The 22,715-nt window shown below is 41.3% G+C and overlaps 1 protein-coding gene across 3 annotated transcripts in view; it reads right to left on the reverse strand.

Annotated features, from left to right (window-relative positions):
- Positions 1-22,715, reverse strand: part of DNAJC13 (DnaJ heat shock protein family (Hsp40) member C13) — a gene marked incomplete at both ends in the record, with an annotated part of 100,082 nt that overhangs the window by 56,282 nt on the left and 21,085 nt on the right. Inside the window, 12 exons of one of the 3 annotated variants that reach the window (XM_080695770.1) lie at positions 2,895-3,048; positions 4,308-4,390; positions 4,878-4,892; positions 8,249-8,392; positions 9,113-9,208; positions 9,422-9,497; positions 15,459-15,580; positions 17,647-17,703; positions 18,647-18,802; positions 19,461-19,568; positions 21,937-22,036; positions 22,473-22,642. In XM_080695770.1, coding sequence (XP_080551896.1) covers positions 2,895-3,048; positions 4,308-4,390; positions 4,878-4,892; positions 8,249-8,392; positions 9,113-9,208; positions 9,422-9,497; positions 15,459-15,580; positions 17,647-17,703; positions 18,647-18,802; positions 19,461-19,568; positions 21,937-22,036; positions 22,473-22,642 — 1,281 coding nt within the window. Of the gene's footprint in view, positions 1-2,894; positions 3,049-4,307; positions 4,391-4,877; positions 4,893-8,221; positions 8,393-9,112; positions 9,209-9,421; positions 9,498-15,458; positions 15,581-17,646; positions 17,704-18,646; positions 18,803-19,460; positions 19,569-21,936; positions 22,037-22,472; positions 22,643-22,715 lie in introns of all 3 variants that reach the window. The other 2 variants (XM_080695769.1, XM_080695768.1) reach the window with 2 other exon arrangements.

The following is a 22,715-nucleotide window of genomic DNA, read 5'->3' on the forward strand; positions in this document are numbered from 1 at the left end:
CAACTATTTCTCAAAATTCTTTCTGTTTAGACCTTGCCATTTCTTAAACTGTCACACACTTCATTGTGTCCATGAGAGAGAACTAACCTCTCTCGTCCCTGCCAGGTTTGCCAGAATCAAGTGAGGAGTAGCCGGTCCGGTGGCACCCAGAGTGCCCAGCACACACAGGTGAGTCAAGGCGTCCCCCGCCACAGCCACCCCTTACCCAACACATTAGGTCTGTGTTTTGTACGGTACCCTCTGTGTGTGTCAAGTGTCAGGGATACGTCCCAGGTGAGGAGTCGGACAGCATCACGACCCCTGCACTGAGGCTCTTTGCCTCAAGGAAAGCCTCAAAGGCAACTGCAGGAAGCAGTTCCCAACAAGTTTACCGAAATTCCTTTCCCAAAGCCTAAAGTACTGATGCTTAAAAGTATAAACTAAGTTGGGCATGGTGGTGCACGCCTACAGTGTCAGGACCTGAGGAGATGAGACGGGGGGACTGCAGGTTAGAGGACAGTCTCAGCAGAACAGCGAGACTCTCAGCTACCGAGCGGGGCTAATTCAATATTAAAGAGTAAATAAACAAAAAGGCTGGGGGTGCAGCTCGGAGGTAGAGTACTCGGGTTCAATCCCCAGTACCACAAAATAGAGGAAATAAATAAATAAATACATAAATATATATATATATATTTTTTTTTGGGGGGGGGTGGTACTATGGTTACTGGAAACCCTTCTACCTCTGGGCTACACTCCCAGACCTGTTTTGTTTTTTTTTTTTTTTTTTGAAACAGGGTGTCCTAAGCCAGCGCGCGCGGCTGGCTTCGAACCAGCACGATCCTCCTGCCTCTGCCTCCCAAGCACGGGGATTACAAGCGTGCGCCACTACGTCTGGCATAAATTAAATTTCAAAATAAAAAATAAATGACACAACGGTGTATAAGTATTTCATCTCCATTTTAATCATCTTCTATAAATTCCGAGCGTTCTATGCACTCAGCGTCTATTTATTAAGAATACAGTGCATGCCATGCCCTGCTCAGGCACAGCAGAGCCAGCGGTGAACACGCAACACTTTCTGGAAAGGTAAAATATATATGACAGCTGGCGGCAGCCGGTGCCGAGGACTGCGCCAAAGCAGGAGAGTGAGGAGAGGGAAGGCTTCTGTGCACGGCACGGGCCTCCTCCAGCGGGCACCGAGGGCACACAAACGATGCTGTGCGTCCAGGACGGCTCTCTGCTCCCTGACGCTATGAACTTTGGGAACACACAGCGATGGGGACGCCGACTTCCTCATCGGCCCGTGGCTATCCCTACAGGCTTCCTCACATGCCACAGCTACTGTCCAGACACTGCTGGAAAGAGGCAAAGCCGGTAGCAGGCAGCCAAGTCCACTAGAGCACGCGTGCCATTTAACAAGCGGGGTGTCAATGTACTTCACCCCTAAGCACACCCACACAACGTAGGTGGAAGGATGGGAGATGGAATTGTGTGCAAATGCAACTCAAGGCTTTTGACAAGGGCCTAGCAGTATTCATGATCAAAGATCAGAAAGACTGCAAGAGAAGGAGGCTTCAGGGAAGCACTGCTGCAGCACAACTTTGGAGAAAAGTTCTAGATGATGATCAGTGTCCACTGATGGGATACAAGAACGCAGTGTAGACAGTCTAAGCGGGCAGTAAAACTGGGAAGCCATCAGCAAAGAAAACCCTGTAGTCGTGAGACGAGGAGATCACCATGCCGTGAATATGAGTGAAGAGGCCCACGCCAATGTCTAGTTGTCAGCCATAAGGAGAAATGAACTAACAAGCCTGAGAAAGTAAAGACCGCACCCACGGAGAAAATGCGGGAAAATACGCACGACCAAAACCAAAGTAAAGAAAAAACGCTCAAGGCGGAAGGAATGACTACACTCCACTGACTCCACGCCTTGGAGGAAATGTGGGTGGGCTAAGGCAGACTGCGGGGTGACCTGCATACTTAATTCGCACGGTTGACACAACTTAGACATCCGTGCAACCCCGCACTGATTAACGCTGAACATGCACTCTGGGAGAGGTGACGTCTGCCGATTTCAGTGGCTACGTCACTAGGTAATAATCTTGCTGGGGCCACTAACAAGCATATGGGGCCCAGCCGACCAAAAAACCAGTATGGAGCACATGGCTACTACAGTCTGTAGAGCAGACAAGTTAAAACATGAGGTCAGACACTACGCAGATTTGAGTTAGACCACACCCACGGGAAAACGTCTACTATGAAGATGCTTCTTGCTCTTGTTTTCCCAGTTCCTCATGTCAGTATTTGTGTGTGTGTGGGTCTGGGGATGGAACCCAGAGGCATTTGACTTCTGAGCTGCACCCCCAGCCCTATTTTTTATTCTTTAGTTTGAAACAGGGTCTCACTGAGTTGCAGAGGGCCTCACTAAAGAGCTGAGGCTGTCCTCAAACCCTGATCCTCCTGCCTCAGCCTCTCGAATGCTGGGATTACAACCGTGCACCACCACGCCCAGTCTCATGTCAATATTTTTATATAACAGTAAAATTTAGTGACATTTAGAATCTAATTACCACAAAAAGTCAGTCAAGCTATAAGAAATAAGGCAAATAGTCTACATTTTAATGATGAAAGAATCTAAAAGTCCAAAAAAATAGAAGAAAAAACCCCCACAAAGAACAGATCCAGAACACATAGGATCAAGTTTATTAAACCGCTGCATGATTCCTTTATACCTGAGGTATAAAGCTGAGTTGCTTAACAAAATTTTTACTTTGTCTCAAAGAATAAAGTTTTACAATATTCCTTCTATTATGAGAAGATAGAAGTTAAATAATTATAAATACTTTGAAAATTACTCCAAAGACAATATATGCTTTATTTTTTAAGATTAATGTACTGTAAAAAGTAAGCTTTACCTCAAATTCCTGGTGGTTCCAGGAGATCACACTAGCACTCCCAAGCTCTCTATCAATATTAAATGTTCTCATTTCAGATTCCAGAGTATCTCTCAGTTCTTCTCGTGTTTTGAAATTCCAGATAAGGTTTGACCTGGCATGGTCTTGACTAAACCTAGACACATATATAATCAGAAAATAGCAATAAGCATTTAAAAATGACGAATAGCCTTACTACATCATACATCAGGCATGGAAACTTAGGAATAATTAAAGTTTAGCAAGAATAAAAAAATAACATCTGTGTAAAGCAAGTACAATAAAACCTCACTGGTAGAATCTTGGTGATAAATACACAATTTCACTGTAAAACTATTTCACCTTTTCCCTATGCTTGAATGTTTTCATACACAATAGTGGGGAAAATTGAATCTAAGGTATAAAATAAATATCTGATTTTCAGAACCTGAACTGCTATTTCAATTATTTGCTACTAATGCAAATTTGAGTTAAAATAACTCTTTGTCATGCATCAAATTTCAGGATGGGAATAAGAATTTTTTGACTTTTTGGTGTAAAATGTATGAGAAGAGCAACATTCTATATTTGAAGCTTACAGACTATCCAATAAAATACCTAAAATCTGCCAGTTATGACCGGGCATTGTAAAAATACCTTTCTTGTGCTCTTGGAATAGCTATTATAATAAATTTGAAAGTCTGAACTTCATATCTGCAATCCCTCTAGAAAAGTCTCATTTCAATGAGTTTCAAAGAAGCTGGGGGCGAGGGGGTCAATGCAATAGACAGACTCCTTAGGAAGAAATACAAAGTATATAATTAAGGATATACTAGCTATACACTAAATACCTTGAAAGTTTTCAAACCATCCCTTTTCCTTTATTAGCCAAGGAATAATGAATCTGTCAGTTTCCTGACCAAGTACTGTGAGTTAAAGTTTTGTAAATCTTTACAATGTTCGTGCCGCTGTCCTTCTGTGCAGATGTTAAGGGGAGGGGTAAAAATGTGGAGAAGAAGGGGCTACCTTGCTGCAAAAGCCAGAAAAACCTGAGATCAGCTACCTTGGCTATTCCTTTCTCACAAGCCTACTTATGCTTCTGTTATCCCTCTCTTTTAAGACTTCATTTCCAACAAGGCTTAAAGTAACTAAGCAATCACTTCTAACCCATGATCTAAGTGTCTTAAATAATCATCTCCAAGCTTTAATGAAATCTTTATCTCCCTAGACTCAACACTGTAAAGCCTAATTTTACAGAGGCCTCTCTAGTCAACCATTCTTAGCAGTTCTCTCTCTTGAGCTTGACAGTGTAAAATACCTGCGGCACAAAGCTCTGTCTGCAGAGAGGGAACCTGCCCTGGTCCTCCCATGGCAGTATCAGTGTAAAGCATGCTGGGAAAGAGGCCTAAGGTTTACCTATAATAGAAGAGATCCCAATTGGCTTCTATTTTTATTCTCTGTCTTCTCTTTCGAAGAACTACTGGCTTTTGACTTAGATTCTGGAAAAGAAAAAGAAAAAACAAAAAACTACATAGTGCTCAAACTGGGGCTACCAAAGAGAGTCAGAAGACTGTCACTTGACAAGCATTAAGAAACATCACTTTCATCAAACTCAGACGGAAACAAAAGTAATGAAAGAAATAAAAGCTACAAAATATAAATGACGTTAAGTTATAGCACACTTAATAACAGCGCTGCCCAAATATTTTCCAAGAAGCCTAAATTTACTGTTTGAACACCAAATCTTACAAAGTTTAGAGTGATCACTAGTAAGACTTGTCAGAAACTCATTTCTTTCAAACATTTACATGCAATTAATAAAAAGCCATAAAAATGCAAAAGATTCTAGGCTATTTAAGCCAAAAGGAGCAAGAACAAACCCAGACACACGTGAGGTGAGAGCTGAATTTACTCAACAAGGTAGACACGATGCCACACGCCGGCTAACACACACACACACACACACACACGGAGATTTAAACTCACCGCATTGTTTCTCTCCTGAATTCAATCGTAAGAAGGAAAACATTTTTAAAATTAAAGAAAACAGGAAAGAGAATACAAGCCTAAATCTGCTCAGCTACATGCAACTGCGCGAGAAAGACAGAAAAAGGACCATCTACTTTTCAAAGCCTCACAAAGAATCATCAACTTTTCAAACTCAAGTTTTAGGCAGTCAGAATCCTCTCAAACGCAAACAAAGCTACAGCATTTTCCAGAGATGGGAACACAGGAGAGGTGTGCAGCCGGCGAAGGAGATTTCAGAGAACCTTTTGAAGTCTGCCCCTGGACTCGAGCCTGAGGGTGTCTGCTCAAGTGGTTGTGCAGATGTTTCAGACAAGGGGCCTCTCGCTCTCAGTGTGAGAAGCACAGAGTGCAAGCGGCACAGATTGACCCACAGACACCCACAACTTCATGAAAGCGAGAGATTATATAAATGAAGAAAACAAACTGCATCCAATAAGGTAAAAATGAGCATTAAGTATAAAAAAGGAAATGCTGTTTAAAATGTAAAATGTGAGCCAGGCATGGTAGTGCATGCCTATAAATTCCAGTACTTGGGAGACTAGGATAGGAGGAACGCAGGTTTGAAGTCAGCCTCCTGCAATTCTGTGAGACTGTTTAAAAAATAAATAAATAAATAAGACAGGGTTAGGGGTGTGGCTCAGAGGCAGAATGCCCCTGGGCTCAATCCCCAGTACCACAAAAAAGAAATATAATAATAAAATCTGTTGGTTAGATGAGAAAATGTTTCCTACACATTTTAATTGTGTCCTATCATAAAAACTAACTCAAAGAGACTTGAAAAAAGTATACAAATTACTTAAAGTTTAGTTTTCATAAAAAAATTTTTCCTTAAAACTTTTTCTTTTCTTTGTTTGGGGAAGTTACTAAGGGCTGAACCCAGGGAAAGTCTCCCTCAGAGTTACATCTCCAACCTTATTTCATGCTTTATTTTCAAACAGGGTCTGGTTTACTGGGGTTGGGCTGGAATCTGTGACCCTCCTGGGGTCACAGCTGTGCATCACTGCTCATGCACCACCAACGTGGCTTCCCTTAAACATCCAATTACAAAGAACTTGAGCTTTCTTCCCTCATCAGGACAAAGGGCGGCGGCACACAGTGTGAAACTGTGAATGCCACAGAGAATAAGCGCAGCTAACCCTGAATACACGGAGGAGCTGAGTCAGACACTGCTAAGCATCACGGGTAGTAAACAAATCCCTAATCTAGAAATAAACAAACTGCGCCTGAGCTAAAGGCAAATACTAATCCAATGCAGCCAGAAGTAGAAATGACTTCGTAAATACTCTCGTTACCAAGAAATGCCGCTTACTCAGATTGGCCAGCCAATCGCGGCAACGTTTGCATTCAGTTTAAATACGCACAGACTCATTCTTTATTGTGATGTTTGTGTTTTTATGAATAAAACAGTCACCAAGATTATTGTTTTCTAAAGAAGTTAATGTTAAAAGTAAAGCCCAGTCGGGGGCGTGGTGGTGCTCCTTGTAATCCCCGCGCTTGGGAGGCAGAGAAAGGAGGATCGCGCAGGTTCGAAGTCAGCCGCGCTGGCTTAAGAGACCCTGTTTCCAAATAGAAAAGTATAAAAATAGGTCTGGGAGTGTAGCCCAGAGGTAGAAGGGTTTCCAGGAACCCCAGTACCACCACCAAAAAAAAAGTAAAGCCCAGGCAGCAATGAGAATGAGCTGGTGCCACTAAAGAGCTTCCGCAGGAACATACTGGGTGTTATTATTTGCTCAAAATTTTAGATGTTCCATGCAAACAAAACCAACAAACAAGCAAAACATCAGATGTACATTCTTTTCACTCTGAATTACTGTTTTTTAAATAACAGATGTCCCTATTTCTAGATAACTGGTTTTATGTTCAAGTTTATGCTGGCTACAGATCACATAAGAAACCTAATGCTAAAAAGTCATTTGCAGTATGTCATTTATATTCAAACAGCTTGGGCTAGAATGAGGCTGAGTGGCGGGGAACTTGCCTAGCATGCCCAGGGCCCTGGGTTCAATTCCCAGAACTGTAAACACACACACACGCACACACACACACACACACACACACACACACACACACTCACACACTCACTCACTCGGCTTAAGTCAACTGCTAGTTTAGAAATGAGTTTATCTACTTGAAGCCAGAGGCTTGTCATTTTTAATAACTATGAAAATAATTTATATCATACCCATAGGTTTTTCAACTGTTCGATGGCTACAGCAATATTATGACCAGATGTGTATGAAATGCTTTTATTATTATCTAGCTTTTACATCAAGGCAATCCTATACGGAAGGGTGGTATTTTTCTTCTGACTTAGTGGAGCCAGGCTCAGGTGTCAGTGAACCAATTCAAAGTTCAGTGTTCTCTTTACCATCCTAGTCATTTAAAAGCTCGTCCAGTCATCCTTTCTACTGCACGTATCACACACGTTATCATTTACCTATTATGTTCAAGTTTTAAATAACTAAGACCCATCCAAATTTTAAATAGACATAGAAGGCTATAATATTTGTTCTATCTATTCTGCTAATTAATTTTAAAAGCCCTTTAAGAAAGACATTAGCCGGGCATGGTGGTGCACGCTTGTAATCCCCGCGCTTGGGAGGCGGAGACAGGAGGATCGCGCAGGTTCGAAGCCAGCCGCGCGCACTGGCTTAAGAGACCCTGTTTCCAAATAAAAATGTAAAAATAGGTCTGGGAGTGTAGCCCGGAGGTAGAAGGGCTTCCAGAAACCCCAGGACCACCAAAAAAAAAAAAAAAAAAAAAAGAAAGACATTAAAATTCTTTTCCTTCAATAAGAAAATGACACCTTAATTCATTCTTAACCACTGCACTCCACATCAGAGATGGAAGGAAGTGCGCCAGGGACCCAGGTTCAGTGGCCATCTGATATGAGGAAGAATGAAACTAAAATGCTCTTAAATCTGACTCTGACTTAAGGAACTCATATTGCAAGATTTAAAGGCACACAATAAATTACATTTAAATGTGTAAATTCTATCTCCAAAACATCTGTCTAGATAGTTCTCAATAAAAAAGCTAAACAAGCGCATCTTATTTTTCTAGGTTCAAAACAAAATGCAGAGAAGGAAGGGAGGAAATATGTGGAAATAAAGAAGTACAAAAACTGGAATTTATGGAAAAATTTAAGAGAGCAATTCTATGTTAAATAGCACACTAAGATCCTAGACATTCATTCATAAAACTATGAACTGGGGAAGATACATGAACCAGGTATTAGTCAGAAAGACCCGAGGACCACTGAGGGCAGCAGTGAAGCCAGCCCCGGAGACCAGGAACGCCACAGGTCTGCAAGCAGGTCTTGTTTTTACCTCTTTCTGAGCGATGCCCATTCTATCCCTCCAGTGCATCAACACAAGGTCCACTTTTTCTTTGGCAAATTTTTCAACTTCTTTAGCAGCTTTTCCAGCTAGTCTTTGCCACTCTGGAACTTTATTAAGTTTCCCATACTGATCCTATAAAACAATGTTGAAATCTATTGCATAACTCTTTGTAAATTTATTTTAAAATTCTACCAACAGCTGAGTCGCACTATTTCAAATGATGAATGCTGGAAGTTAGGGCTCAGTGAAGAAACAGTGAAAACTCCTACAGGAAGTTAGACTGTCTGCAAAGCACTTCTCCGTGCAGTTTTCAAGACAGCCCTCTCTGAGGGGACGGGAAGCAAATGAGGACGAGGGAGGGAGGCAGCGGGACAGGACACCGAGACGCCGAGGCCCTGATCGTGGGAGGCGGCCAGCCCGACAGTGAGCAGAGGTCGGGAGCTTCAAGTAACTCTTTCCGCCATTTGTCTCTTCAACAGTATTTATCAATTTTGTATTACACGTAAAACACCCTATCAGGCACTTGAAATTTCAAAGCAGAAATTCATTCCTGAATGTGCCAAATAGTTAAAGAGAGAGAAAAAAATATAAAATGACTACTCTCTTTAAAATTAGCTGCATAATTCTATTAATACATGAAAAATTAGTGAATGTATTCTTTAAAAGAGGTGAATTTTATGGGATGTAAACTCTACTTCTTTTAAAAGGCTTCAGATAATGATAAAGAGAATATTCCAACTCAATACAGTGAGTCCTGGACTTATTTCTAAACGCCATAGTCTTTCGGAGGGGAGCATGTGACGGTACTCCTCACCCTGAAGACAAACTCTGCACACCCCTGCCCCTATTTACCATTGCTATTTTCACATTGTCTCTAACATGCATCCGATCGGCATCCTTCTCAGGAACTGGATCTGAGCTGTCCAAGTACGCCAGCAAGCCTGGTGGCTGGAAACCATCAAGAAAAAGAAAACACAAAATCCATTTCAAAACAATTGCACAAAAGAACGGCAACTTTCGCGCTCACACCTATCACACCGTGACTCAGCCAATGAGGGTGACATTTACTCGTGGTAAGTCTTACAACTGCACACCAAGAAAGCCACTTCGAGCACCTTACGGACAGGAAGCGCAGGCCCTCCTGGATTCTGAACGACTTACCAAAATGCGCTTCAACAAGTTTGTTGCGGTCACATTGTCGGCCGTCCAGAGTCCCACCAAGTGTCTACTGAGCTGCCTGAAAAAAGGAGATATGGAGAAAGGTTTGCCGCTTTACTCAGCTACAACAGAAAGGAAGTTTTACGAACCAAAATATCACATAATTATAAAAAATATGGCGACAGTAAAGAAATCATTCTCATGTTAAAATTATTAAAAACGCAAATTTTAAAGTGGAGAGCTATTTGAGCTAGTAATTCAAATATTAACATATTGGAGAGGGGCATGGTGGTGCAAACTCGTAATCTCAGTACTTGGGAGACTAAGATGGGAGGACCACAGGTTCTTGGACAGTCTCAGCTACTTACTGAGACCTTGTTTCAAAAATAAATAGGATTGGGCGTACAGCTTGGGGATAGAATGCCCCTGGGTTCAATCCCCAATACCACAACACACACACACACACACACACACACACACACACACACACACACTAAAATAAAATTGGAATTTTCTCCAAATTGAAGTACTTCCCTGATAGCTACACTAATACCTTTCATTAAGCCTGAATATGACCATCTTAAAAAAGTAAAAATTGGGGACTTCTGGGAAGATGGCGACAGAGAAAAGCGGGGCTTAAGAGCCCCGCTAACAACCAATCTCCATTACCACAAAATCAGCGCCTTTCATAGCCAGAAAACACCATCACCAGAGAAACAAAAAAATCACCAGGCTCCAGAGAGAAAGCGGACTGAGAACAGAGATCAGAGCCACAGAGGAGATACACCGGCCTCACGCCCGAGGACGCGGCAGCAGTGCCATACTGCCGGCGGCAGCGGCGAGTTCACCTTATGGCTACAGCAAGCCGAGGTGAGCCGCTGCTGAACAGCCAGGTGGGATTTTTCAGCGCAGAGAGCATCTAAAGCTCCCAGTGGCTGAGCTCAGCACACGCTGCAGGGATTCAGAGTGGAACTCAAAACCAAGAAGAAATAAGCCAGCCTCACGGCCGAGGGCATAGCAGCGGCGCCATATCGCCACCGGCGGCAGCAGCACCGAATTCACCGAGTCCAGTACAGCTACATCTGCGAACTCAAGAACAGTGAGTCAAATTGCGGGCCACAGAGGAGAAATCCCAGTACTGTACTCCCTGGGACTTGACCCAGTGGGGGAGTGGCGGTGGCAGAGATATCACACCATAGGAGAATGTGCAACCCGGCACCCCCCATAGTTTAAAGCAGCCTCTATCGACTCCCTGGGTCGGAGACTCTGTGATACAACCCAGTAAAGGAGTAGTGGGATCTGAGATACTACAGACTCGAGATCCAGAGCACCTTAAGTGAAGTCATAGTGACCCAAGGGAAGAACCCAGAGAAGGCACAAACTTCCGAAATCATGGGAAAGAGGAATAACAATGGAGCAATGAATGCCCACAACCCCACAACATCAGAACCCGATAAAACAGAAAATCAGAGATTTCTAGAAGATCAAATCAGGAAAATAACTGTAGAAATAATAGAGGTGCTTCGAAAAGAACTCAGAGAGAGCCAAAAAGAGATAAAGGATGCAATTAATGAAGTAAAGGCCTCAATTCAAAGCACAAACAACCGATTAGACCACATGGAAAACAGAATCTCGCTCTTAGAAGATGATCATTCCAAAAATGAACTCATAGTTTCTAATCTAGAAAAAAATATCCAACAGCAGGAATCTGACATTGAAGAAATATGGGCTCATTTTAAGAGAGCTAACCTAAGAATAATTGGAAAAGAGGAGGGAAAAGAAAGTGAAACCAAAGGGATCAACAATCTCTTCAAGGAAGTAATAGCAGAAAATTTTCCAAACATAGAGCAAGAGGTTGATACACAATCCAGGAAACTTATAGAACTCCCTTTAGACAGGATCGGAGAAGAGGATCCCCACGCCACATAATTGTCAAAATGACCAATGTGGAAGCCAAGCAGAGAATCTTAAAGGCAACAAAAACAAAGGGCCAAGTGACATTCAGAGGCAAACCAATTAGAATCACTCCAGACTTCCCAAACCAAGTCATGAGAGCCGGAAGGGCTTGGAGTAACATATTCCAAACTCTGAAAGAAAACAACTTCCAGCCAAAAATTTCCTACCCAGCAAAACTTTCTATCAAATTAGATGGGGAAATAAGAAGCTTCCATGACAAACAGAAACTGAAGGAATTTATGTCTTCAAAACCAGCGCTAGAGAAAATACTCAAAGAGATTAACTACAAAGAAGAATTAGGTAACACACACCAGAACCAGAGAAACAAGATTTTCCATCCAACAGACAACTAAGATTGGTTATCTGTGGAGATTCATTATTTATGTTAGTCTTTCACCTATCTCTAAATTTTATTATTTGCTTTTATTGTTGCTAATTTTTAGGATTTCTAGTTGGAATATTAATATACCTTCAGATATAGCATTTGGAAATATTTTATCCCATTCTATTAATTAACTTTTAACTCTGTTTACATTGTCTTTGGATATACAATATTTTCTTATTTTTTAGGGAGTTTGTATACTCTTCTGTTGCCTGTGCTATTGAAATCATATCCAAGAAATCACTGCCAATTTCAATGTTGTGAGGTTTTATGACCCAGATTTTCTTCTAAAAGTTTATAGTCTTAAGATTTATATTTAGGTCTTTTATCTATTTTGAGTTAATACTTATATATGAGATTAGGTAAGGGTCCAATTTTATTCTTTTCCATGTAAGTATTATTTTTCAACAATATTTAGTTAAAAGATTATTATTTCCTCAACCAAATGTTCGTGGAAACCTTGTCAAAAATAACTTGACAATATAGGGAAGAATTTAGCTCTAGGCTTGTATTTAACTCCAATGGTTTATATATCTGCCTTTAGAACAGTACTACACTGATTCAATTATTGTAGCTTTATATGGTTTGAAATCAGAAAATATATATCTTCTAGCTTTGTTCTTTTTCAAGATTGTTCTGGGTATCTAGAATCCATATTCCATAGTAGGATAGATTTTTTTTCTGAAAAATAAATATATAAATATATGATAGTTTCAACTAAAAGAAAAATAGAAAAAAATATTCTCTGGTAAGAAAGAAAGCAAAAAGAAATATTGAAATGTTATCTTTAAGTCATCAAAAGCTTGGTATCAGGCAAATGAAACTGTAATGTGAGATTATCATTTTTAATTTTGGATAAATTGCTATAAAACTAGATGTCAACCACTAAGCCAAGCATGGGAAGGAGGGATGGGGAGAGAATGGGGTGGGGATCGGGTGGGGGCTGACTGGGTGATGTGTGCATATATGTCTACAAAAGTTTGTATCCCACTATGATGTATGAATACAGTGCACCAATAAAAAAAAAAAAAGTAAAAAGTAAAATTACAATTAGGCTTCATGATACATTTAGTTTATGTAACAAGTCCTGATATTATAATGATAACAGCATTCTGGCCTTCTCTGGAATTCTAAACTCAAGCAAAAGCCAGCAACTATGTTCTAAGAACACCTTTTTTGGCAAGGCCAGAGGTAAAAAACTATTTTTGGTTTTGGAACATGGGCAAAGACCTAAAGTATTTACAGCAAATTTTTCTTTTCACTTCACTTAAAACATGAAAGCATACTTTGGTTCAAAACGCAAGTCTAAGATCTGCATTGAATCTGACATTTAATTGTTTATTAATCTTAACCTTCATGACAACTCTGTCTGATTGTACTTAACACTGACTTATTTAACCCGATTTTACTCCACACTGGACCTTCTAACTTCCACAGCACAGACCTTGGACATTTGCTATTAAGAATGGTCGTCAAACTTAGGAAAATAACCACCTATATGCTTATGTATCTCTTTTCTTTTCTTTTTTCTTTTTTTTTTTTTTTTTTTTTTTTGGTGGTACTGGGGATGGAGCCCAGGTGCGTTCTACCTCCAAGCTACCCCCAGCCCTATTTTTTTATTCTTTATTTTGAAACCGGGTCTCACTGAGTTGCAGAGGGCCTCACTAAGTAACTGTGGCTGTCTGCGAACCTCGATCCTCCTGTCTCAGTCTCCCAAGTCCTGGGATTACAAGAGTGCGCCAGCACATCTGGCTCAGGCTTATGTATTTCTGCATGTTAAATTCCCAGAAAAGCCAAGTTTAATAGCAAAGCTAGCTGTACTATGTCTGCCATGTGAAAGTGAGCGCTTAAACTTGCCCTGAGCCTTCTGAAAGCTCGGGGAGCCACTGGCTGTGGGTCTAACTTCTTCAGCGGCATCAGGAGGCCTCACAGCAGTGCAGGTTTAAAGAGTTTTAATACAGCCGGGCACGGTGGGCGCGGTGGGCACGCTTGTTATCCCTGTGCCTGGAGGCGGAGGCAGGAGCCGCGCTGGCTTAGGAGACCCTGTTTCCAAATAAAAATATATAATAGGTCTGGGAGTGTGGCCCGGCGGTAAAAGGGCATCCAGGAACCCCAGTGCCACTAAAATAAATAAATAAATTAATTAATTAATATGGAATAAAAGAAGTAACATAAGTATTATTTCTATTACAAATCGAAAGCGTTTAATACTGCAGTTCAAGTATTAGTAATATTTTAGAACCTTCTCCAAATTAAAGTGTTTTTGTGATAAATACAGTAATTGATCACAGTGGGGAATTTTGACTGATTAACTATAATAGACAGGAACCCAACAAGCAATAAGCAGCTAATGTGCGGGTTTAATGGAATAAGATAACAGTGTATTTTAATGATAAATGGGATCTAGCAGTGCTAATAAGCAGTGCTAAGGAAATCTCTTCCCCTTTTTCCTCTCAGGTAATACAGATGACTACTTCTGTGGCCAACATTTACGAGTGAGCTATGTGGGCAACTTCCAACAGTACAAATAATAATAATAAAAAAAAACTACTGGCAAGGCACCACACCATGGCATAGGTGACCAAGAACGAAAGTTTACAGCATCAAAATAAACACAAGTCAACTATTAGTACTATTGCTTAAAAAGTAAAACTAAGCCGGGCGTGGTGGCGCACGCTTGTAATCCCCGCGCTTGGGAGGCGGAGACAGGAGGATCGCGCAGGTTCGAAGCCAGCCGTGCTGGCGTAAGAGACCCTGTTTCAAAAATATAAAATAGGTCTGGGAGTGTAGCCCGGAGGAAGAAGGGCTTCCAGGAACCCCAGTACCACCAAAAAAAAAAAAAAAAAAAAAAAAAAAATGCCATAATCTGGTATGCTGTGGTCAGCTGAAAGTGTAACAGGAACGACAAAAAGAAATCAGAAGGGCTGGGATTCATTAGCCTGGAATAAGTGAGCAGATGTATATGTCTGAATGACTACTGGACAAGAGAGATCACTTACCAAAAAGAAAATTGTTGACCTACAAGAAATCTGGCATAAGCCTAGTTTAGGCTAGAAATATATTTAAATTTTTTTCTTATTTAAAAAAGAGTAGCTAAATGAACAGAGGTATTTAAAGTTACACAAGGTTCCCACTTGCAGTCATGTCACAGATGACGGTTCTCAGAGGGGAAAGACTGGAGCTGGGGTTACAGCTCCATAACTTCCAGGCCCTCTTTTCTGTGTCCCAGCCCCTTGGCTGTGGACTAAGAGCCTCATAAGACGTGGGGGAAAATGAACCCGTCCCCTCCACGCTTCCACGCTGCCCACAGGTAGGGATGGTGATCATCTGAGCCTAGCCTTCTTCTTTTTTTTTTTTTTTTTTTTTTTGGTGGTGGTACTGGGGTTCCTGGAAGCCCTTCTACCTCCGGGCTACACTCCCAGACCTATTTTTACATTTTTATTTGGAAACAGGGTCTCCTAAGCCAGCACGCGCAGCTGGCTTTGAACCTGCGCAATCCTCCTGTCTCTGCCTCCCAAGCGCGGGGATGACAAGCGTGCGCCACCACGACCGGCCCAGCCTTCCTTTAAGGAAAATGAGGTGGATCGAAAGAAAACAGAACATTTTATCTTTGTAATCCAAATACATATTCAGCTTGTTTTAGGTACTACCTAAATCCATTCTCTAGACAGCAACTCCAGAACATTCAATGAAAGAACCTACCTGTTGGTGAGCACCCTCTGATCCGCACTCGTAGTGAACATGGCGGTGTGTAAGTGGCGGGGCAAGGCGCCTTCACTGAGAGCAAGCTCCTGCATTTTCGCAGCAATTTCTTTGTCACCTTCCTTTGGAAAAAGGGTACGATGATCCCTAAGCAGCGATCTAGAACAAGCTATCCCACGTTCAAACACTGACTTGAAACCAAAAATTTAAACTGTGACTTCCAGTTAATCAAGGATAACACGGAGGGGTAGCAGCACAGGCAACTTTAAAGATATTATCTGCTTTTGGAATAAGGACTAAATATTTCCAGGTAAATTTGCCTCATGTATTGAATTGTGCCTTGAGAAATTTAATATTAAGATTAGTTTTATTTCCTGAATATGTATCAGCCAACAAAGGAGAAAAGTAACTCAGGGAAATCAGCAATTCTTACTAAAATTATCTGCAAACCCGGTCTGCTTTGTTATTAACAATATAGTCATTTTCATGATAAATAAAACTATTTTTGGATGAATGGTGTGATGAATGGTCTGTTTATACTAATTTTACTTTGCTTATATGGTCTCACTTTGGCAAACAATAAAATAGGACTAATCATCAAAGGTAATCCAATAAGTTTAATGCTTATTTCAACCTGTCAAAAAGTAAAAATGCTCACATTAGTGAAAAAAGTATATGGTATAATACTAAACGAATATGGAGTATAACATGTATACCATGCGTATACGTGTTAAGTGTTACAATCTTAATAGTATACAGAATATAATAAAATTTATCAAAATGCTAATAGAAGTTACCTCTAGATGGTAAAAATACAGATTTATTTTTGTTCCTTGTATTGTTCTACACATCCTGATTTTTCTTCAAAGATCAGAGACTGACTTCACAATTTTAAAAAAGAATACTTGGCAAGGTTTTTGTTGCTGTTCTTTTGGGTTTTTTGGGCACTGGGGATTGAACCTAGGGGCATTCTAATCTCTGAGGTACACCCCCGCCCCCTTTTTTCTTTCCTTTTGGAACAGGGTCCAGCTAAATTGCTGAGACTGGTCTCCAATCTGCAATTCTCCTGTCTCAGCCTCACAGGTCCTAGGATACAGGTGTTCACCACTGCAGCTGGTTTGCCAGGATTTAGGTAAAAATAGTCTTTCTCACAGACATCAGCTCTCATCGCTGGCTATGCATCTAACGTGTGGTTTGAACCTGAAGCCAAAGTCAGCACTTTGGCTCTACCTGGCTGTCAATCCATATTTCTGTATACAAGAGTGAGTGGTGTGGAGTGCATGAGCAGCAACATCCGGGTGCATCAAGGTCACCAGCACACTTGCACTTGGCCTCACAGCCCTAACTCTCCTACCCCAAGCTCTCCAAGAGTGAAAGATGTAGTGCTCATTCTGGGAGCTAAGTTGAACACAGAGCCCGGGGGTGGAGCTCAGATGTAGAATTCCCCTGGGTTCAAAAAAAAAAGATACTTAAGGACATATTAACTCTGTGCTTCTTATTAACTTGTGAGCTGTAATGGTGACTGTAATCACTGAGTTTTGTTTTTAGAAAACAGCACATTCATGTTTTATCTAAATTGCTACGCTGACAATAAAAGAATCTAAAACTCCAGGAGTCCTTTAGATTGATGTCACTGTAAACATCAGAGTATACAGCTGATAGTCACATCCAGGACTTATCTTTGAAACAACAAAGAAGGCTAAAGCCACTGTCTTGGAAAAGCAGCAAGTATCTCATGACCTAAAATATCATTTCCTGCTGCCTGGGGCTTGGTTTCACATGTGCTTCACAGGCAGAATTTTTCTTGCCATTCTCATCTGATAGCAGCTTGCTGTGAACTGACACCTTAACAATTTCTACGTAATCTCAGTACCTTGAGATTTCAATACCTTGACCATCAACCTCAGGGAAAGAGTAAGAGAGACAGAATGCCAACTTTCAATTCTTTTAAATAAAACAAATAATAAAAGAACAAACTTATCTGCTTTATAACTCCACATTCTCAAGAGTTTCAGATTTTATTATTGAGAATCATTTCTGTAACTAGTTTAAAACTAATTTTTGAATAAAGATTTAAAATGACTTCTCTTACCCAGAGTACTGTAGGTTTCCCATAAAAGACTGAAAGGCAATTCTGTCAACTTTAATTACAATCAACACTCAAGGAAGTTTAAAATTGTTTTCTCACCTCTATTATTGCCTTCATAACCAGTCCAGCTCCCTTTATAATTGCCATGGAAGGATGCTTTGAAATGAAAGAGGAAAAGTATCAGTGAGTAACAGAGAATTTTATTCCGACACAGTTAGCTTTTGATATGAGGAGGATACATAGCTTGATGTAAGGCTATACGCCATAAAATTAGGGAAGGAGACGTTTCCAAATCAGGTCAGGGTTTGATTATATTTTATAGGTAGTGTTACAGTAGAGGTTCACAGATACAGACATACGACCACAAGTTTATATCGCAAAGAAACAGCTGACAATGAAATATATAGAATCATTTGAGTAATAATTAAGCTTATTTGAGTGATATATCAAACAATAACAATACTAAAATAACAAAAATACAAAGACATATCTGTACATAATAAGTACTATGGTATTGTTTGAAATAAACATTTTCCAGTGTGTTTACAAATAGCCTTCCTAATATTAGGGAATTTGTATGGAAAAGGGAATTTTAGGGCTACTACTGAAGAAAATGAGGTTTTTACTGCTTCTAAGATGGAAAAGGTGAGCAGAGTTGACATAACAGTGTTCACTTAGCCATCAACAGGGCTCTCCATGAAGCACCAAGAAACCTGTGGACTAAAATATCCTAACACAATAAAGATCCTAATACTAGGCTACATTTGTCGTAGAGAGAAGCATTCATATGTTTTAAAACAATCTGACACAAAAAGTAGTTCTCTTGAGCTGGGTGTGGTGGTGCACACTTGTAATCCCAGTACTTGGGAGGCTGAGACAGGAGGATGGCGGTTCACAGACAGCCTCAGCTACTTAGTGAGGCTTTCCACAACTTAGGAAGACCTTGTTTCAAAATAAAGAATAAAAAATAGGGCTGGAGGTGTACCTCATAGGGAAAATGCCCCTGGGTTCCAACCCCAGTACTAAAAACAAAACAAAACAAAACAAAAAAACAGTGATTCTCTTAAATGAGTCGCTGACAGAAAAACACACATCTCACCTGGAAGAGCTTAAAGAGGGTTCTTCCATTGGCGGCTACCATCTCTAGGAGCATATCGAACTGCTGCCCTTCCGTTGTCTCACTGTACGGAGCACAGAGGGCAAAGGTGAGGAAGTCCAGGAGTGAGCTAATGACTAGGGCACCAGTCCCATGGTCCTGCAACAAAGCAACACATGGCCTCAGGACTTGGAGACGGCCCAGAGCAGCCCCAGCAATGGGTTCCTTTCTATTCTTATGTCAGACATCAACACTGACTTTCATTTCTCAATATGAGCTTCAAATTTTGAGGACTCGTAGGTAGTACTTCCTTTGCTAATGGAGCAAATACATTGTCCATTATTCTCAAAGAGAACATAATTAAAATTCAGTCAAATTTCAACAGAGTAACTGAGAAGTCTCAAGTGTGTATACTCAGGTGGTGTATTTGAATAAAAAACGATCTTTGATGACACTTGCAAAACTCTGGCAATCTGTTCCCGTTCTTTCTAAAGGCATAGAATATCCATCTCCAAAACTATGACCAAGAACTGAAGAACTGGCAGTCAGTTAAGGTAAGATTCGACTTAGTTTATAACTGTTGCTATCACAGTTCGATTTTTTAAGAAAAAAGAAACAAAAGTCTGGAATCTCACTGGAAAAATCAAAAGGCTTGGCAAGATATCCTCCCCAGATGAATGACACAGTATCTTATTACTAGCGGCTGAGCAGAACTGACGCTGGGGCTGCGAGAGAAGAAACTCCATGCTGCACTTGTAGGACACCTGTCAACAGTGGCGTGGCATTTTCCACGGAGACCAGTTTCATCACAACTTACCACATGGGAATTAAATTTCTCCAGTAGATTTTCCAGAAACTTCTTTGAAGAGAGAAGAGAGGCTTTGTTTAGCTGTTCTTGTCTTAAGTCATAGTCATCATGCATGGGCTATTGATTAAAAACAGCAATAATTCATAAAGTCTCATGTGCTAGCACCATACGAAAGTCATTTATAAAGATTATTCACTACAACTGAAAGAATTAAAACCACAGCCTTTAAAGTATAAAGCAAAAAGGAAACTCGTGGTTACGACAGGCAGGCAGAACTGATAATTCTTCTGGGATCTGTTCAGATTTCATAGATAATTTGCCTGACAAGAACCAAATCTATCATTGTATAAGGCACTCTTAAAAGTCACAGTCTCAGGCGGGGGGAGGGAAGGCACCCAAGCATTGTTAGAATGTATGCCATTTTCAATACGATCCACATAAAAATAAAATAAAAGTCCCAGGTATCCTCATTTAAAGGCAAACTCCATCCTCTTCCCCCACTCAGAAGTGTAGAATGACAAAGTTTAAGCCGGGCACAGTACAATCCCAGGACGTAGGAGGCTGAAACAGGAGGGTCACAGGCCCCAGGCCCTCTGCAACTCAGTGAGACCCTGCTTCAAAATAAAAAAATAAGAGCCGGGCGTGGTGACGCACGCTTGTCATCCCCGCGCTTGGGAGGCGGAGACAGGAGGATCGCGCAGGTTCGAAGCCAGCCGTGCTGGCGTAAGAGACCCTGTTTCAAAAATATAAAATAGGTCTGGGAGTGTAGCCCGGAGGTAGAAGGGCTTCCAGGAACCCCAGTACCACCAAAAATAAATAAATAAATAAAAAAAATAAAATAAAATGGGCTATAGCTCAAAGGTACAATACCCCTGGGTTCAATCCTCAGTACCAAAAAAAGAAAAAAGACAAAATTTCCCATTTAAAAGCAATTAGTAGTACATGTCTTTGTTTCCAAGTGATTTTGACTGTTAAGATAACTCAGTATAAAAAGCACTTTAACAGGACAGTTAGAAATACAGTCCAGATCATAATTTCTTAGCAGTAGAGCTGTATCCTACCAACTACACCTAGGAGACTTAAGACAAGGCAAATTGACTTGAGCTGTAGAATTAATAACATTTATTATCATGTATAAAGCTTAAATGAGATGATCCACGTAAAATACACAGCCAAGGCCTAATGTGTAATGAAGACATGATGTGTGTGTTTCATGGGATTATTAGTTACTACCTCACTAATTCTTTAATAAAATTATTAGGAATGTAAGCATAAAAGATAAACTTTAATTCACTTGGAAATAAGGCAAGGTTTTGTGCAAGTGATTCCTTATGTCTGTCCTATACAAGGCTTCCCCAAATGTCTCATGTAAGGAAGCACTAGATAAAATATGCAAAATGGAAATGAGGCAGAAACTTCAAAATTGCCTGAACGAGCTGCCTCTTCCGTATAAAATGCCACCCAGCAACAAATAGAGAAAAAATACAAAAATAAAATGTCACACAGCTACAGGTTTACTGATCAGTTTTTTGTTTTCCTTCTCCGTTTTATATGGAATTAAGGAGTGAACCCAAAAACATTCTGCCACTGAACTATACCCCCAGCCCTATTTTTTAAAGTTTGAAACAGAGCCTGGCTAAGTCGCTGAGGCGGCCTCACACCTGCAATTCTCCCGCCTCAGCTCCATGTCCTGGGTTTGCAGGATGTGCCACTGACCAAGTACCGCTCAGCTTCCCACGGGCCCCTCCGCCAGGCCCAGCTACCACCTGGCTAGCATCTCATTTCTTCCCTGAGAACCTGCTCACTGCTCTAACCTCTGCTCTGCTCTTCTCACACCACCAGGGAGATTTCTGAAAGTCGAGCCTGATCCGGCTGCTGCTCCCTGGTGAAAACTCTTCAAGTCGTTCCTCAGTAAGGGCACAAATCTAGCCCTTTGACACAGAGGCTTGTTGAGAGGACGGTCTGCGCGCATCTCTAGATGCGACTCCTGATTACCCCACACACCCGGGACCCACCCTACGGAACTGTAGCCTCCCAGCCTGCCCTTGTGCATGGTTTCTTGACCCGGGGAAGCCTTCCCAGACCCGAAGACCCCTGCCCACCCTTAAGGTTCAGACCAAGCCTGACATCCCTAGAAAGCCTGTCTGAGGATTTCTCACCTTCACTTCCCGGCCAAACAAAACTTAAGTAGTGTTTTCCAGTGACCCTAGAGCCCCTGCTTCTTTACCTTATATACAAATGCCCACCGTATTACTGGTCTTTTAGCAACTACAGAGGGAACCGCGTCTTAGCATCTCTGTATCTTTAGCACCACAGAACAATGCCCGACGTACAGAACACGCTAAACCATGTGATTTCAATAAACACGTGGCCATGAGAGCTACTTAGCAAAGGCGGACACAGGAACTTCCTTGGTACAATGAAAATCGGGGTTTGCAGAAAACAGTCCCATAGAAACGGGGCCTCCCCAGGCACGCCTACTCACACACATGAGCGCACAGAGCATGTCCACGGCGGCGTGCGTCACGCCGTTGTTGCTCCTCTTGAGGGCTTTCACGACCTTCACGCCCAGGCGCTCCCGAAACCTGGGGCAACGAGCAAGCGTGGGACAGCGCCATCAGGACGCCCGGCTCAGTCACTCTTACCACGCAGGAGCTCTGCGTAGCTCCCCCTGCGGTGGGGCCGCAAGTACATATTTTGGGTCCTACCATTGGAATATAATTTCATGCACATTTTTTGAGGGGGAAATTATTTTAGTGTTTATTAAAACTTATAAGACAAGTGTTTCCATTTGAATTTAGCTAAAATAAGGAATCAGTGATATTATTCATGATTAAAGACCAATATCACAAACATTAGCCCTACTCTTCTCTTTCCTTTTCTTTTCTCATGAGTAAAAACCACCAAACCATCAGATAGAAACATCAGGTTTAGTTGTGCACAAAAAAATAAGTTATGTGTATTTACTCCTGTGAGCTGTTTTAAATACCCAAGAGCAGCCCACTTCAGAAGACAACTTACCTTGGAAGCTGAGTGAAGGCCAGAAAGCCAGCTTTGGAAGCCACAAGCCTCCTCACGGCCTGGAACTGGCTCTCGAGTTCTGCATTCGAAGCAACAACGTCCCCCTCTTGGGACAGCAGTGCTGTTATGGCATTGTTGATCAGCTTTTCTTTGTTTTCTGAGAAGAGACCCTAGGCGAAGGAAGACTGCTTCAAAAAGATGCCATACCAAAAGTTAGGCTAAGGAACAAACTCATACAATGCA

This window comes from Muscardinus avellanarius (assembly GCF_963383645.1).
Source record: "Muscardinus avellanarius genome assembly, chromosome: 5".
Taxonomy (NCBI): domain Eukaryota; kingdom Metazoa; phylum Chordata; class Mammalia; order Rodentia; family Gliridae; genus Muscardinus; species Muscardinus avellanarius.